This window comes from Mus musculus, chromosome 11, assembly GCF_000001635.26.
Source record: "Mus musculus strain C57BL/6J chromosome 11, GRCm38.p6 C57BL/6J".
NCBI lineage: Eukaryota > Metazoa > Chordata > Mammalia > Rodentia > Muridae > Mus > Mus musculus.
In genome coordinates, this window is record NC_000077.6 from 32,024,501 (window position 1) to 32,040,855 (window position 16,355).

Sequence of the window (16,355 nt, forward strand, 5' to 3'; positions counted from 1 at the left end):
GTGGGATTCTAATACTTGCTGACAGCAGCAACTGGGGCTCTAAAATATTACTTTATTGCCTGTTGTCTTGGTTTTTATTGCTGCCTTTTTATTTTGAGGAACATTTTTAGGCACGTTATTAAAAACCGCCTGCTGAGTTCAGGGCAGAGTCATTATCCAACTGGGAAAGAATTTGCACATGAGTGCTTGGTAGAAAAGGGCTGTCATAGTGTTTAAAGGCTATGGTTTCCCATGGCTAGAGCCTCACTGAAAATTAGGATAAAGATGCCGCCTTTGGGTTTGGTTGATAAGTGTCTTGTTAGAGTCACCTTTGAGAAAATGGGCTTTTCAAATAAACAAATAAATAGAAAACCAGTACGACAAAAATGCCAAGACAAAACAAAGAGTATACACAGACCAACACAGACACACACACAGACACACACACAGCCACAGACACACACAGAGACACACATACACACATGGACACACAGACACATGGACACACACACAGACACACAGATGCATAGACACACAGAAACACACACATACACAGATACACAAACACACACATAGACACACAGACACACACATACACACACACAGACACATACAGATACAAACATATAGACACACAGAGTCACACACATTCACACATGGAGTCCATTTTGTGTTGGCCAACTACTCATGGGCATGAAGCTTGCTTTGGAGTGTGCTTGGTATAAAAAGATAGATAGATTAGATAGATAGATAGATAGATAGATAGATAGATAGATAGATAGATAGATAGATAGATAGATAGATGGATGATAGATTAGATAGATGACAGATAGATAGATAAGTAGGTAGGTAGATAGATAGATAGATAGATAGATAGATAGATAGATAGATAGATAGACACAGACAGAGAATGATAGGTAGTTGGATAGAATCTGGAAGAAGTTTTTGGATGGACAATATGATCACAACATATTGCATGTGAACATTGTTAATTAAAAGATTTTTAAGAGAGAATATGTTCTACTATTAATTAATAGTGGAATACCAAATATGATTTTTTAAATAAAATATTTCCTAGAGAAAGGAAATCTACAGGGTCTTCTGAGGAATACTCCAGAGTTTTATGAAGTGATGGGGGAATCAGTGTCCTCAAAGCCAGCTTCCTGAGTCATCTTTATTACTGGTTTCTCGGTCTCCCCGACTGCAACAAACCTCAGTAAATAAATGCACTGATAGGAAAAGTTACTTGCTAATGAATCTAGCAGAAGACTCTTGTGACTGTTCAGGTTTCCATGAGAAGTATGCAGTGGGAATGCATGCAGTGGGGCCATAGGCAGTGGGCGCATGCAGTGGGGATGCATGCAGTGGGGTCGCATGCAGTGGGGTCACATGCAGTGGGGTCGCATGCAGTGGGGTCACATGCAGTGGGGTCACATGCAGTGGGGACATGCAGTGGGGACACATGCAGTGGGGACACATGCAGTGGGGACACATGCAGTGGGGATGCATGCAGTGGGGACACATGCAGTGGGGACACATGCTGTGGGGATGCATGCAGTGGGGACACATGCAGTTGGGTCACATGCAGTGGGGATGCATGCTGTGGGGATGCATGCAGTGGGGGACACATGCAATGGGAATGCATGCAGTTCCTATCCAGGTGCAAAGCAATGGGAAAGCTGTTGGAAGTTTCAAGCCACTGACCACAGTGGGAATATCTACACCAGATAAACTGGGGCCTCTGTCCATCTCCCTCCTCTTCCAGAGCTGGTCACCATGTGAAAGGTGTTGTAGAAAAGAGGGACACACCAGAGATGGGAGAGGTCGATGTTTTAGTGTGTAAACTAAGGCTCTTATCTAAACCTGAGTATGAGTGCTCCTAGTTCTAAAGTGGGACCGCAGTGCCTGCATTGAGGACTTGTGGCAGGGTCCATACCAGGGATCTTCATCCTTGGATTGAGGTCACTGGTCTGGATAAAACATCCTCCATGTTGGGTGTCTGGGGATGTCTAGACCCTCGATCTTAAGGGATGTTTCTTTCCTAATCCTTGGACTTTCCATCTCTGTTGTACCTAGGATGTACAAAGTCAGAGTAGACTACCAGAGGACCTTTTTGCTTGCTGAAGGCTCCCTCCTTCCTATGGGCAGCTGTGTGAAAGTCTCAGTTCCGGTGTGCCAGGCAGGTCCTCTGCTTCAGGCCCCCTGCATGCTCATTGCCCAGGGTTCTCTCTCATGGCTCCACAAAGCTGCCTTTCCACATCTGCTAGTTGCTCCACAAAGCTCCACATCTGCTAGTTGCTCATGTGCTCTCCTCCACTTCCGTTACTATTCCATGTTTGCTCCATGTGATCCAGCTCAGATAAATCCAACCCCGCCCGCTGGAATGTGCCCTTGGTTCTATAGGTCTCCTCACTTGGGGACCCTTCCATGGCAGATGAAAGCACTCCCCTGTTCCCACACACTTCTTATTTCTCTGTTAATGTCGCTGAGCTTCCCTGGAGCTCTGCTGCCTGGCTGGATTGCTGAGGCTGTCCTGGGGGCCACAGACAGCTTTCTCACACCCTCCACTGGGTCAGTGAGGGAAGAATGCATACAGAAAGCCAAACAGCATTTGAAACATTATTACTTATGATTCATAATATCAAACTCCATGTGAATGAACGGCTATAATACACCAGGCTTTTGTTAATTATTTTTCACTTTTTATTTATTGTACCTCCAGAACTAGGTACATAAGAAAGCTAGGGATCAGAATGGTGAATGAGGTAGCCAGAATCTTACAGCCAATGAGGAAAGGAGGCAGGCTTTTTGGGCCCAGAATGCTTTGTGTCTAAGTGTGTACCTGTGTGTGCAAATATATACAAATGCACCCATGTCATGATTATCTTCCAAATTAGGAAACCCCGCCATTCCATTTAGGGAATGGCCTATATCAACCTACACTGAAGTGTTTGCTAAATTACTTGTATTTAGCTGCATATCTCTTATTTGTTAATCATTACATCAACCTTATTATAGTTTTTTTTTCTCTTCTTTAAGTACCCTGCTTCAAACCCTAAAGTGTGCTGGTCCAAAAGATAAAAAAGGAAAGCAGACGTTTCCCAGGACAGTCATGCCATTTTCTTAAGGCTTACTAAGCAGGCTGCTTTGGGGCCCCACAGGTGGAGGGTTCACTCTCTCTGACCTTCAGGGTCTCCATGCCTCTCCTGCTATAAAGACTGACTATTTCAAATGGGATTTCTTTTTTCTAAATTTTACAGTGCTTAATCTCCTGGAACAGTGAGGGGGAGGCAGGCCTTAACAAAGCGACTATATTTTGTATGCAGTCTGTCATGTCTCCACTGTGTTCCATAATTACAAGAAAACTAGTTGTCATGGCAACCGCTGTACAGCCCTTGCTTTCTGCCTCGGATGCTGCCAGTCTGCAGCACTGTGATATGAGCAACTGGGAGGGACTTTCTCTACAGAGGGTTCATCTCTCACTTGGGTGGACATTATTACATTCGTTTTAATTTTCCATTTTACTGACAGGCCGGGGTTCAAATGTTAGTTCTACAGCTCATTGGCTGTGGAGCCGAGGGGCAAATCATCTTGCTTCTGGAAGGTTTGCTTTCCTTCTTGGTAAAATGGGGACAGCATCACCCAGGAGAGAATAGTAGTAGTATTTATGTGTGCAGCTGCTTAGCATAAGTCTTTACATACAGTGAGTCTCTAGGAGATAGGAGATACCTTCTCCCTAACCTCTTTCACTCTGAGGCAGAGAAAAAAAGGATGTTGGGAATGAAGAGGTGTAGATGGTTTGGAATCTTTAAAAAAAATATTTTCATTCTTAAAAATAAAGAAAATGGTTTTGGTAACATTTGTAGTTACAAAACCCAATTACTGTACAAAAATCATATGGTTGAATTGTGTATGAGGAAGAGAGAAAGTAAATATTCAGTTAGTTTACATTTTCGGATATTTGGATATTGGGAATTGCATTTCCCTGAATAGACCTTTAATGTCCAAGCCAATAGCAACACACCACTAAATTGAGTAGGGGAAACCTGGCCTCAGTTTCCCCATATGTAAGGTTGGTACTTGAATGCTCCAAGGATGTCTGGCAGTCTTGTGTTGGAACCGTGCTTCTGAGCAGGGGCAGTTTCGTTCCCTAGAGGCCCTTTGGAAATGCCTGGAGAAATTTTGGCCAACATATAGCTGGATATAAGTGCCTTATGAGCATGGAGTAGAGGAGAGATTAGGGACACAGCTAAACATCCCATAATACATAGCACCACCTTCTACAATGAGGAACCAACACCCACAAGATCCCAGTGGGGCCACAGTGGAGCGACCATGCTCTGGGGTTGGTGCCAAACAGGATCCTGCCACCAAAATAAGCCAGTCTTGCCCCAGAGCACCCCAGAGAGAGGGTGTCTCTCATCCTGGTGCTGACACACATGTTTGAAGTCTTGAGTGGGGGGTTGGGTTAGTAAACATTGGTGCTGGTTCAAATTCTAGTGCTCGTGTGGTAACTGGGGAAGGAGAATCCAGAGTTCAAGTTCAGCCTGGGTGATATGAGATGTTGTAAAGAAGGAAAAAAGAAGGAAGAAAGGGGGGGGAGGGAGGGAGGGAAGAAGGAAGGAGAAAAAAGCCACACTCAAGGCTTGAGGGTACAAGTCAACAAAAGCCCATCTGCCCAGAAGGAGCCCCAGTTCAGTCCCCAGCACAGCAAAACCATAATGAAGACACTGGGGAGATGGCTCAGTGATTAAGAGCACTGGATGCTCTTCCACACGATTCAGGTTCATTTCCCAGAACCCACATAGTAGCTCACAAACATCTGTAACTCCAGCCTCAGGGATCCATTGCCCTCTTCTGACCTCTGTGGGAGACAGACATGCACATAGGCAAAACCTCCATGCATATAAAATAAAAATAAAAAATTTAGAAGGCATAATGATGCTGGCATCCAGAAGGGGACTGGAGGCTGCAGGCACCTTAATGAAGATGGATGCAGCGTAGGCAGGCAGAAACTGCCCATTCCTTCTCTTCCCTGTTGCTACCTGACTGTAAGAGACAGGCATGATTGCGTCATCCTCCAGGACAACCACTCTGGATGCTTCATCGGGTCCAAAAATAGCTGAACAAATGCCTTGCACTTCTTCAGGCTCCTGCTTGCCCCTACACTCTTCTCGCCCATGAAATCACTCTTCAGCATCCTCCTGGCCTCTGTTTCCCTCTCCATACCAAGTGCTTTTCTTTCCTTCATCGCTGATGGATATGTATTTATCCATCTGATGACACCGGCTCAAACTGCCCATTCATCTCCTTCATGCCATCACTTCCTTGCATGCAGGTTTCCCATGATCCTAGAACAGCTTGGACTCCCCAGGGCAGAACTGTCCACTTCAGTTTCATAGCCCATGGAGCTATGTGCTTTGGAGCTGTGAATAGGATAGTCAGTAACTTTTTAAAACAAATATGTCTTCTTTTCGAGTGCATTGTATGTGGTATGAATGTATACATACATGCTTGAGTGTGTGTGTGTGTGTGTGTGTGTGTGTGTGTGTGTGTGTGTGTGTGTGTGCGTGTGTGCGTGCGTGTGCGCGCGCACTCGGGGTACAACCCAAATTCTGGTCCTCTTGCTTGTGGGACAAATATTTCAACTGTGGGGTCATCTTCCCAGTCCATGGGTTTTTTTGTTCTTGATTTTGTCTTTTAATAAGAAAACCATACACACACACACACACACACACACACCTGTATGAAGAAACAAACCTAAGCTGAAATGTTAAAGTCTCCCTTTTTCTCTCCTCCCTCTAGAGAGAAAGGACTCTCCAGAAAGTACAGATTTAGGAGGTGAGCTTTGAGATAGCCTTTGCTCCCAAAATACCTGTTCTGCAGCTCTGTGCTGCTCAGGTTGGAAAGTTCTAGAAAGATGTGGCTAAATACATTTGGCTTAAGCAATAGACACATTAGGTCTTTTCCTTGCTGCTATGGCACATGCCCGCGGAGAAGACTTCAGGGAGGGAGGGTTTATTTAATCTCACGGTTTGAGGGAATATTCTTCACAGCGGTGAGGGAGCCTTGATGGCAGGAGCTGAGGACAGCTGGACACATGGCATCCCCAGTCTGGAACCAGGGGGGGGGGGGGGATGCTGACACTCAGCAAACTTTCTCCTTATTACCTTGTTTTCAAGGTGGTTCAAGATCCCCTTGAGCTGCCCATCAAGATTAGCCATCACAATGAATACAATTCACACATTAATTCCATAGTCCTGAGCCACATTTGAAGTGCTCAGCAGCCACCGGAGTCAGGAGCACCCCACACCAGAGAGCTCAGGTCTGTAGAGCTTCCCCTCGGTGCAGAGACACAGCAACCTGGGAGTCCTCTCCCAGCTTCTCCCTCAAAGACCTTCACTTGGCAGCTTTTGGACTTACATAAGCATGTATGTATGTATGTATGTATGTATGTATGTATGTATGTATGTATGTATGTATCTGCTGCCTCCCTTCATTTTCTCAGAACCAACCACTTTACACGTTCTTTCGTCATGTGTTCTTTTTCTCTTGATAATATACCCCAGAGATCTTTCTTGATCTCTTTCTTGTTCTGTTATTACTGCAGACTGAGATGTTTCATAATCTTTCTCAATTATGTTGCTATTGTTATGCCTTTCAGTCTTGTATGCTAATGTCTGCAAAAAATTCCTTGCGCTTATGTCTACACACAGCACAGCACACCACACACACCATACATTCACTATATACAACACACATTAAACACCTACACACATACACACACTAAATACACCACACACACACTACTAAATGGACCCGGCAAATTGTATTTATGCAGTGGAGGGAGCAGTTAAGAATTTAGGGAAGACTGGGGAACATGGGAAGAGCTAGAATGGAAGAAGGAGGGATGGAAATGATATAAATGTAGTACTCACACACAAAATTCTCAAAACTCCAGAAGTTTAAATGAACAGGCATATAAAATTGTCCTGAGGAAGCTTGCTTACCCCCTCCACCGTGTGAGGGCAAGTGGAGAACGTGCTATGCATGAGGCCAAACTGGTCTTAACCAGACTGAAGCTGCAGGGACTTTGAGCATGGACTTGTCAGTTCTTAGATCCCATTGTTTATGAGCCCCTTGGCCTACAGCCTGCGCATGTGTGCATAAACACGCTCCAGGTGTATCTATAGGGTGTGAGGGTTCTCAGTCATTCAAAGAGGATGTGTAGGTTCCTGGGTTTTATAGACTTGGCTGAGCTGTTTCTAATCTCTACTTCCTCCTAAACAGGTGGCTCTCCCAAAACTGCCAGCCCCGGCTTTTAACGGACTTCAAATATGGTATCAACAACACAGACAGAAAATAGTTTATTCACCATAATGTAAATGGAAATGATATTTTATTTTTAACTTTCATTACCAGTAACCCTGAGCTTTGCATATTTTTGCTTAATATGTACTAATTATACATATTGATTAGGTTCAGTGTGATATTTATATGCATGCATACATATATTCTGATCAAACACAATTTCTCTTTATCTACCCTCCCCTACCACCCCAAACTCTATCATTACTCTCCATTCAAGTCCTCTCTCCCTCCCTCCACCTCCCTTTCCCCCTCACAAACTCCCCCTTTTGCTTTTGCACGGTGAGAGCCAACAGGTGCTACTAATCTGTCAGCACCAAGTCCTTTAGTTCCTTCCATTTTGATGCAAATGGCGTGATTTCCTCCTTCTTCGCATCTAACACTCCGTTATGTGTATATAGACTTATGTGTATATGTTATGTGTATATGACTCCGTCATGTGTATATAGAGAGCGTTTTCTTTATCTGCTCGTCATTGGCAGCCACTTCGGTTGATGCCAATTTTAACTGTTGGGAGTAGCACTATTATAAACATGGACGGGCACATGTGTCATGATTTGCTGGCTTTATTTCCTATGGTTATATACTCAGAATAGCTAGATCACACGGTAGGCCTATTTTTAGTTTTTTGAAGAAAGACCTTTACACTGTTCTCCTTAATTGTATTAATTTTTCTTTTTACCAGCCGTGTAAAAAGCTTTCACTACCATAGTGTCTGGTCTTATTGACTATTCGACCTTTGAATCTTGCCTGAAAGTTCTCTGTGTGGCTAGGTTGGCTATGGTTTCCACCCCAAGTGACGGACTTCATGTGTCTCACTGTTTTTCTCAGCTATTTCTTCCCAGTTGGTTTTGTTTATGGCCTAGGTGTGGTGCTGTTGCTCTCCTTCCCTTCCTCCTCCTCCATCTCCTCCTCCCCACATCTCCCTCCTCTTCTTGCTCTTGGATACTATAGAGCTTTCCCTTTTGCTTTACCTCAAATTAGTCATCAATCCAGAAGTATGAAAGAAAACACAGCCACATTTCACTCTCCTAAAGGGACACAAGACCTTCTCCCACCCTAAGCCTGGGAAGCCTTCTGGATTTGTTGTTTCATTGTTTGATTCATCTGGACTTTGCCTCTGACTGAAGAGTGGGTTGGAAATCCAGCATTACTGTTTGTGCTAGTATCCACACTGAACTATGTATACTGTTTGTTTTGGTTGTTTGGTTTTTATTTGTTCTTGAGACAGGGTTTCTCTGTGTAGCCCTGGCCATCTTGGAACTTATTCTTTAGGTCAGGATGGCCTCAAACTCAGAGATTCCCCTGCCTCTTCTTTGGAGTGCTGGGATTAAAGGCGTATGTCACCATGATCCAACTATTTATTCTTAGCTCAGACTTTGCATTTATACTTCTTTGCCATTGGGCAGTTAACTTCTCATTGTTCCCGGTGATTTGTTGGCAGGTTCATTCTCTGTGTCAAAATGCCAATGGCTGTTCCTTCTCCAATATTTTGATTTTTTATGTCAGGTTGATTCTTCTATTGTTAAAATAAAAAGGCGTATTGCAAAATGCTGTCTTTTCTCTTCTAATTGCATTGGTCAGTAATTTCAGATCTGTTGTTTCTATTTAGCATTTTAGTACTTAAAATTTTCATGGATTTTCCCAACATATCCTTTCTGAGTTATGGAGGTAGTTGTGTGTCTTCTCTTCTTCCTTTTTAAATTTAAACTTTTTTTCTTGTTTGCAATTTCATGAATGTGTACAATGTACTGTGATCATAATCACCCTGTTACCCTCTCTCTCGTCCCTCTCCCACACCTGGTGACCCCTTTTGTGGGAAAATTGCTAATTAATGTCGAAGTCTACCATTGACCCAGTAACCTTGTGGGGCTTGGCACGTCGGGGGCAGGGGGGCACTCAGGGCTTTGCTTTCTCTGACCTTGTCTAGGGAATTGTAAGCCCCCACATACAACTCTACCTGAGGAATGTCACATAGCCTCCATCAGATTGCAGGATCAGTTTCCTTTCTCTTGATAAAACCTGTTCAGCTAGCGCCTGAGATTCCTGAAATGCTTCCCCATCCTAGTGAGGCATTTCAGTGCCCCAAGACCTTAGCCAATGACCTTTGTCCATCCCGGAAGTTCCTATCCTTAGTCCCCCCAAACCTTGTAAGTCTTGAATCACCCTAAGTAATGCTGATCTGCCTCCTGATAACTGGTCCCGGTATGGTCATTCACCATACATACTCGCAGGGCTTCTGAACCCCCAAACCCCACACCCACTCATCATCTCTGTCCACAAGAGCAGGGAGACCCATACCCTTTATTCTTCCCAACTATCTTCCTCTGATTTCACATCTGTGTGTATGTGTGTGTGTGTGTGTGTGTGTGTGTGTGTGTGTGTGTGTGTGTGTGTGTGTGTGTGGTGTGTGTGTGTGTATGTGTGTGTGTGTGTGTGTGTGTGTGTGCATAACTGCAGCTGCTACATGATCATGATTGCAGCAGCCAGGCCACATCTGGGTGACAGCATTTTGTAACACTCCTCCCACTCCTCCAGCTCTAATGTCTTTCTGTTCCCCGTTGATGTTCTCTGGGCCTTAAAGATGATTATAGAGATGCCCTACTTAGGACTGAGTGTTCAACAGTCATTTATGCTCAACACTTTGACCTGTTATGAGTCTTTGCATTAACAGTACAAAAAAAAAAATCTCTGGCCAAGACTGACAGAAACACTAATCTATATGTATAAACATGAATATTTATAAGTTAGTTTAACAACATGTCATTTAGCAAAACATTAGTAGTAAGTTCCTCCCTAGGACCTGTGACCTCTGCAGCTGTAGACCTTGACCGGGTTCATAGTACCAAGGGTGCTTCCTGGTAAAGGCTTTAAATTGAACCAGGAAGTCGTGGTTATTCACAGAGCAGTCATGCCACTATGGCACCGGTGGGCATTTCTTGCCTGGAAGGTCAGTATTGTAGCATGCAGGGTCCACAGTTAGTTCAGAGCCTTCTATCACTAGAAATGTGAGGTTCTGTCTTTTTTGATCTATAATAAATTTTAACAAATATGATTATTTTACCATTAAATTTTCAAATAAAAAGCCATTTTTACACATTTTGTAATACACATCCTTGTTTTTTATACTACCAACTTCTATTTGTTAATGTATTATTTAAAAACTTTGCTTAAATAATATTGTGAGATCATATTTATCAGGTTTGCTAAAGTGTTTATTTCACCTCTGGGGGAGAAAAAAAGAGTTCACGCTTTTTTTCTTTATTCTCTGGGAAAACTGGGGGTAAGGAAATAATGTTTATCTTTGTTTGAAGATTTTTTTTTATACACAAAGATAACCCATAAAATCATCTATATTAGTATTCTTGGGGGGTATAATAGTTTTCAGTAAATATATGAAGAGATAAGTAAACAAATTCAGTTTACATCCAGCTGCCTCTCTCTAAAACTTTGAAAGATTGCATTTTGGAATATGTCCATTGTCTTCCCTTATTCGTCACTCCCGTGAGCAATTCTCTCTCCCCATTCCGTCAGCACATATTTACAGAGTGGCTGTCCTGTGAGTTGCCTGAGGTCCACGGTGTGGATGATTCCCGGCAGCACAAGCCCTCATTCCCGTGATGCCCCATGCAGAGGAAGCTGTTGCTGAGGTGAACTCTATTCTAAAGCAATGCCATTCACCACTGGATATTAGTAGAACTCTGGGCTCTGTGTTTACAGATTAATTCTTTAGGGATCCATTAGTCACCCTTGGATCTGGAGAATCCAAGTAATTGTGGGCTGCACACACCTACAACAGACGATACTGCCTGTACATTTGTGTCTGCTTCTTGCTTCTGGCAGGTCTGCAGAGTGAAGCCACACAGGCCTGTAGGGTGGGAAGGCTCAGACCTGCCTTGCAGGTATGGCTCACTTCTCTTTCACTCCTGAGCTTTAGACCTCCAGTTTGTAAGGTGAAGTCCCCAACCTTTTTTTGTGGGATAAGTAGACAAAGCATATATGTACACAAATCCACAAAACACGGCTGGCTTCAGAAATAATATTTCCTTTCAGATTTAGTGTCTGTCCAGATACCTGGTTCAGTCTTGGGCTGTGGTGGGGGCTGTGGGATGCAGTTATATCTGGATTGCTTGGAAGCCTCAGCTAGTGCCCTTATTTTCCAGATATACTCAATCCGTTTCCACCCACGCTGCCTAAGTACTTTTTTAGGACTCAAGTGGAACCACATCAGTGAACCTTGGAAGCTCAACCTGTTTAGCTCTCTCAGGCTCCCAAGAAGCTTTTACATCAATTTACTGTGTTGACCACAGAAGCCGTCTTCCATCACTGGTACCCCTGCCCCACCTCTGTGCCTTCAGGCAGTTCTCTGCCTGCTCTTCCCCGTCTCCTGTGAGGCTGCCTCAGAAGTGTTGTCTCCAGCACACTGCATCCCGTCTTGCCTGCAGGATCAAGCCCACCTTCATCCCTACATCCCATGTGCCTAGCACTGAGCTTGTCCTGAACTAGGCACCCAGCCCATGTCTGTGACCCAGTGTTATATGATCACATGTGAATGAGATTTTGCCATTTCAGTTCTCTGAGTATCCAGGGGAAAATGTTCTTTAAAACAAGTTTAGAGAGCCAGGAAGATCAATTCCATCTCTCCCTGTCGAATACGATGAGAAACTATGAATTTCCTAAAAGACCCCAGGGTATGATGCTGTAATTGAGACTTGGAGACTCCTTTCATTATTTTTGTTCCACCAGAAAGGTTTGAACCTTTTGAATATCATTTATTCATATAGTCGTAGCTCTTCTAAAATCAGTTTCCTAACCCCCCGATTGGCCCATACTATTTGAGCATTGTTATGAAGTTCAATCTGCTGTTCTGACTTGTGACCACTTCAGGATCATTAGCATATGCATTATCTTCTCTTTTATCATTTCTTTATGGATAGTCCATTAAAAATCCTCTTGTAGCGGGGAGGGTATAAGGGACTTTTGGGATAGCATTTGAATTGTAAATGAAGAAAATATCTAATAAAAAATTCTTTTAAAAAAACCCTATTGCACCACACCAAAAAAAAAAAAAATCCTCTTGTAGCCTTTTGAGGTATATAATACATTTGGAGTAATTATACTGACCCTGGAGTAATAGAACACCCGGGCTGATTCTTCCTCCTCTGAAACACTGAGCCTCCCCTCTTCCTCAGTTTATCATAGCCTCTGGAAGCCACCATTCTCTCTTCAGTTTCTGCATGATGAACCCTTTTGGACCCGACACAGGATGCAAATCGGTGACATTTGTCTTTTTCTTCTGACATTTCACTTAACAGACCACCCACGTTAGTGCACGTGACAAGATTTCATGGTTTTATTTTGTATGGCTGAGTTGTATTCCATTGTCCATAAATACTTTATTTTCTTTCTTCGTTTGTTCATAGACACCCAGGTTGATTCTACAACCCTGTTAGAAACAGCGTTGCAATCAGTGTAAAAGTGTGCTTTCTGTCTCTTCTATGCAATGATTTTATTGCTTTGGGGGATATACTGGTTTTAGTGGTGGCTCCATATTGCTTTCCTTAGTGGCTACACTAATTTATATTCCTACCCTTGTTTTTAACATTACCTTCAGCATTTATTAGTAGTATTATTATCATCATTAATCCTTTTTCAGGACAGTCATTCTAGCTAGGGTGAGGTGGTATCTAACTATGGTTTTGATTTACCGTTTCCTATTGGTTAGTGGCAGTGAGTGTCACCTCCGACTGCCATTGCCCGATTTATTTGAATGAGTATTTCTAACAGAGCCTGGAGGACAAACTGCTCAACCACTCACTGTGCCTCATGAAACTCAGGAGCAGGTGTACTTGCAAAGCTGTGGGTCCCCACCCTCTCTTCCCTCCCACCCCACATAGCCCCTTCCTTCTTTCTGAACAATGCCAGTGATTTTACAGTTAAACACCCATGCTCCAATGACTGCTTCAGTACCAGGAGAGAAAAGAAGGCCCAGGAAGACTGAGCAGAGACAGGGCTGCTAGGCCAGTGCTTGCTGCCTTTTCCATTGCTCTTGGATTCCGCAACTACCTTGTGTCAATGGCATTGCTGGAGTCCCTCTCCTTGCATAGAAAGCAAAACAGAGGGGAAGGTGGTTGTTTGAAGCTGGATGGGTCAAAGAAAAGCCATCTGTGCATCTTTCTAAGCAATCAGTTTGTTTTTCTTTTCCACATGTTATGAACATTATCACAGAACTATTTTCTTCTTTGTCCAACCTTGTAGAAAACACTGAGTCAGCTGATTGCCCATTCATCTCAAGTATGAGCACTGTAATCTTCCATGCATCTCAGTTTCCCATTTCCGTTCCTTCTGTTGGCTTCTCTGAGATAATGGCATTCATCACGTGTATGGTTGAGAAGCCTTTGTCCAGCAATACTTGGGACCAGGAGGGTTAGAGACTGTAGGCTTTGCATATTTGTGTATTCAAAATCAGAAGCCTTGGGGCCAGGAAGCACATCCACGCCATTATATTTTGTGTGTACATTGTGTAGAGCCTGGGGTTACTTTCCACGGCATTCTTGCTGGGCTTGCCCACCCTGTGAGGTCAGTAGTGGAGCCGTCCACTTATGTATCACCTCAGTGCTCAGAATGACTTGGAGTTCAGATTTTCTGATTAGTGATGCTCAGCCTATATGAACTGTGCAGACATTCTGGAGTGCTTGGGCAGAGCGTGGCATAAGATAAGCACTCAGTGAGTGTTAGAAGCTACTGACCCATAATGGGGCTTGATAAGTCGAGAGGGTGGCTGGAGACATAACTCAGTAGTTAAGAGCACTGGCTGCTCTGCAAGAGGACCCAGATACCACCCTCGGCACCTAAGTCACAGCCATCTGTAACTTCAGTTCCAGGGGATCTGTCACCCTCTTCTGATGTCCTTGGACACTCCACGCATGTGGTGCACAGACATACATGCAGATCAGCACCCATACAAATAAATAAAGTTTAGAGTTGAGAGAAACTAGTACGTGACTTTTCTTTACTTGACACAGACTTGCTGAGTGCTCACAGCAGCCAATCGTGGCCAAATACAAAAAGTACTGAAATAATATCCAAGAAAGCAGTTTGGGCAATGCTTGGTTGACACAGGCAAACATCAGGTTGGCTTTCTCAGCCTGGAGTAGCAGAGTCTGCACCTCTTTGGGGATCTTGTTTCTATATCCAGGAAGATTTCCTCGCCCAAGTCTCATTTCCAACCCCTCAATCAGTCCACAGCCTTTTAAATACAGCTTTGTACAAGGACCCCCAGACCCCACACCCACTCATCAGCTCTGTCCACAACTATCTTCCTCTGATTTCACACCTGTGTGTGTGTGTGTGTGTGTGTGTGTGTGTGTGTGTGTGTGTGGTGTGTGTGTGTGTGTGGTGTGTGTGTGTGTGTGTGGTGTGTGTGTGTGTTTGTGTGTTTGTGTGTGTGTGTGTGGTGTGTGTGTATGTGTGTGTGTGTGTGTGTGTGGTGTGTGTGTGTGTGTGTGTGTGTGTGTGTGTGTGTGGTGTGTGGTGTGTGTGTGTGTGTGTGTGTGTGGTGTGTGTGTGTGTTTGTGTGTTTGTGTGTGTGTGTGTGTGTATGTGTGTGTGTGTGTGGTGTGTGTGTGTGTGTGTGTGTGTGGTGTGTGGTGTGTGTGTGTGTGTGTGTGTGTGTGTGTGTGTGTGTGTGTACGTACCCCTCACTCTGGGTGGGTCACTTGCACTGGGACAGACATTCCCCTAAGTTTCAGGCCCTTAATTTCTGTGTCTCTGTGAACTCCCAGGTTGGCTGTGCCTACAGCCTGGGGTCTACTAGATGATGTACTCATTAATATGGACTCAGAATGGCCCTTCATTATTGGCAGCCAGGGAGAGTAAGTGAGGTAAACGGGTCTCATACCTGCCCAGTGCAGCTGTGAGAAAGTTAATCAGGGCTCTGACCCACCCACCAGGCCTTCTCCAGGAAGTGATGTCAGTGCCTGTAGCAGCAGGATGTCAAGTGGTCGGCTGTTGGTGACTGCTTGAGAGATACATTGTGGTAGTAGTGGCAGCAGCTGCCAGCAGTTATGGGGTATCCTGCTCCGCATGCGTGGATGTCCTCCCACTGTACCTGGTAAGTGAATGTCATAACCAGTTGCCATTTTGCACATAAGGAAATGAGAGCTCAGAGGTGTTGTTGGCTTAAAGTCACAAACCACTAAATGCTGGAACAGATATTGAAACCATATTGACCTGGTGCTAAGTCCTCCTCCTTTTTACAGCTTCCCTGTCAAATAGTCACATCCCAGCCTCTGGGTGGGCAGAACTGAATTACCACACTGCCTGTATCCTGAACGCTTGGTAGCTTTTCATTTTCTTAATAATAATTTAAAACCATCCCCCGAAAGCAGTTAATATCGTTCACGGCCCTGCTGCTCAAGGCTTTTCTGCCTGTGTGGTGGAGCACAGCATTAACTGTAATTAATGGCACTGCAGGCACAGCCAGGCTGCGAACTTCTCGGCTTGCTGAGTTGGGTGTTGTCCAGAGCGTCCCTGGTCAGAGCTGGGGTTTGCTTGTCTTGACTGTTTTCTGAAATCAAATTGAAAACATGACGGAAATGCAAGCTCGGCAGTCAAAGGGAGCAGAGACCAGGGGAGCTTCACTGGCCTGGGCTGTGTGCATCCAGCAGAATCTCTGGCTTCCTTTTAGTAGGATGGGGATAATGGGTAGATGCTTCGAGAGGAGACAGCTCAATGATTAAGAGCATGGGTTGCTCTCAGAGGACCCCAGTTTGGTTCTCAGCATCCTCTTACACACACACACACACACACACACACACACACACACACACACACACACACACACATCTTAGAAAAGAAGGCAGTCTCATCTGATGGTTGTTGGTGTGGACTTAAAGCGTAAAGCTCAGTGCTTGGCTTGTATTAGCTGCACAGTGCTTGTCCTCCTCCTCTCCGTCAAAGCCTTCGCTGTGGCACACCATAGATCCATATCTATCTGGAGATGCTTT

At 44.3% G+C, this 16,355-nt stretch overlaps 1 protein-coding gene across 5 annotated transcripts in view; it reads left to right on the plus strand.

The window, feature by feature from the left end:
* The window catches only part of Nsg2 (neuron specific gene family member 2), a 59,508-nt gene that overhangs the window by 24,797 nt on the left and 18,356 nt on the right, over positions 1-16,355 (plus strand). The window contains exon 4 of one of the 5 annotated variants that reach the window (NM_001347080.1): positions 7,270-8,914. The exons of the other annotated variants lie outside the window; for them this stretch is intronic. Within the exon in view, the coding sequence (NP_001334009.1) occupies positions 7,270-7,359 (90 nt within the window). The 3' untranslated portion in view covers positions 7,360-8,914. Of the gene's footprint in view, positions 1-7,269; positions 8,915-16,355 lie in introns of those variants that run through there. 5 annotated transcript variants of the gene reach the window in all.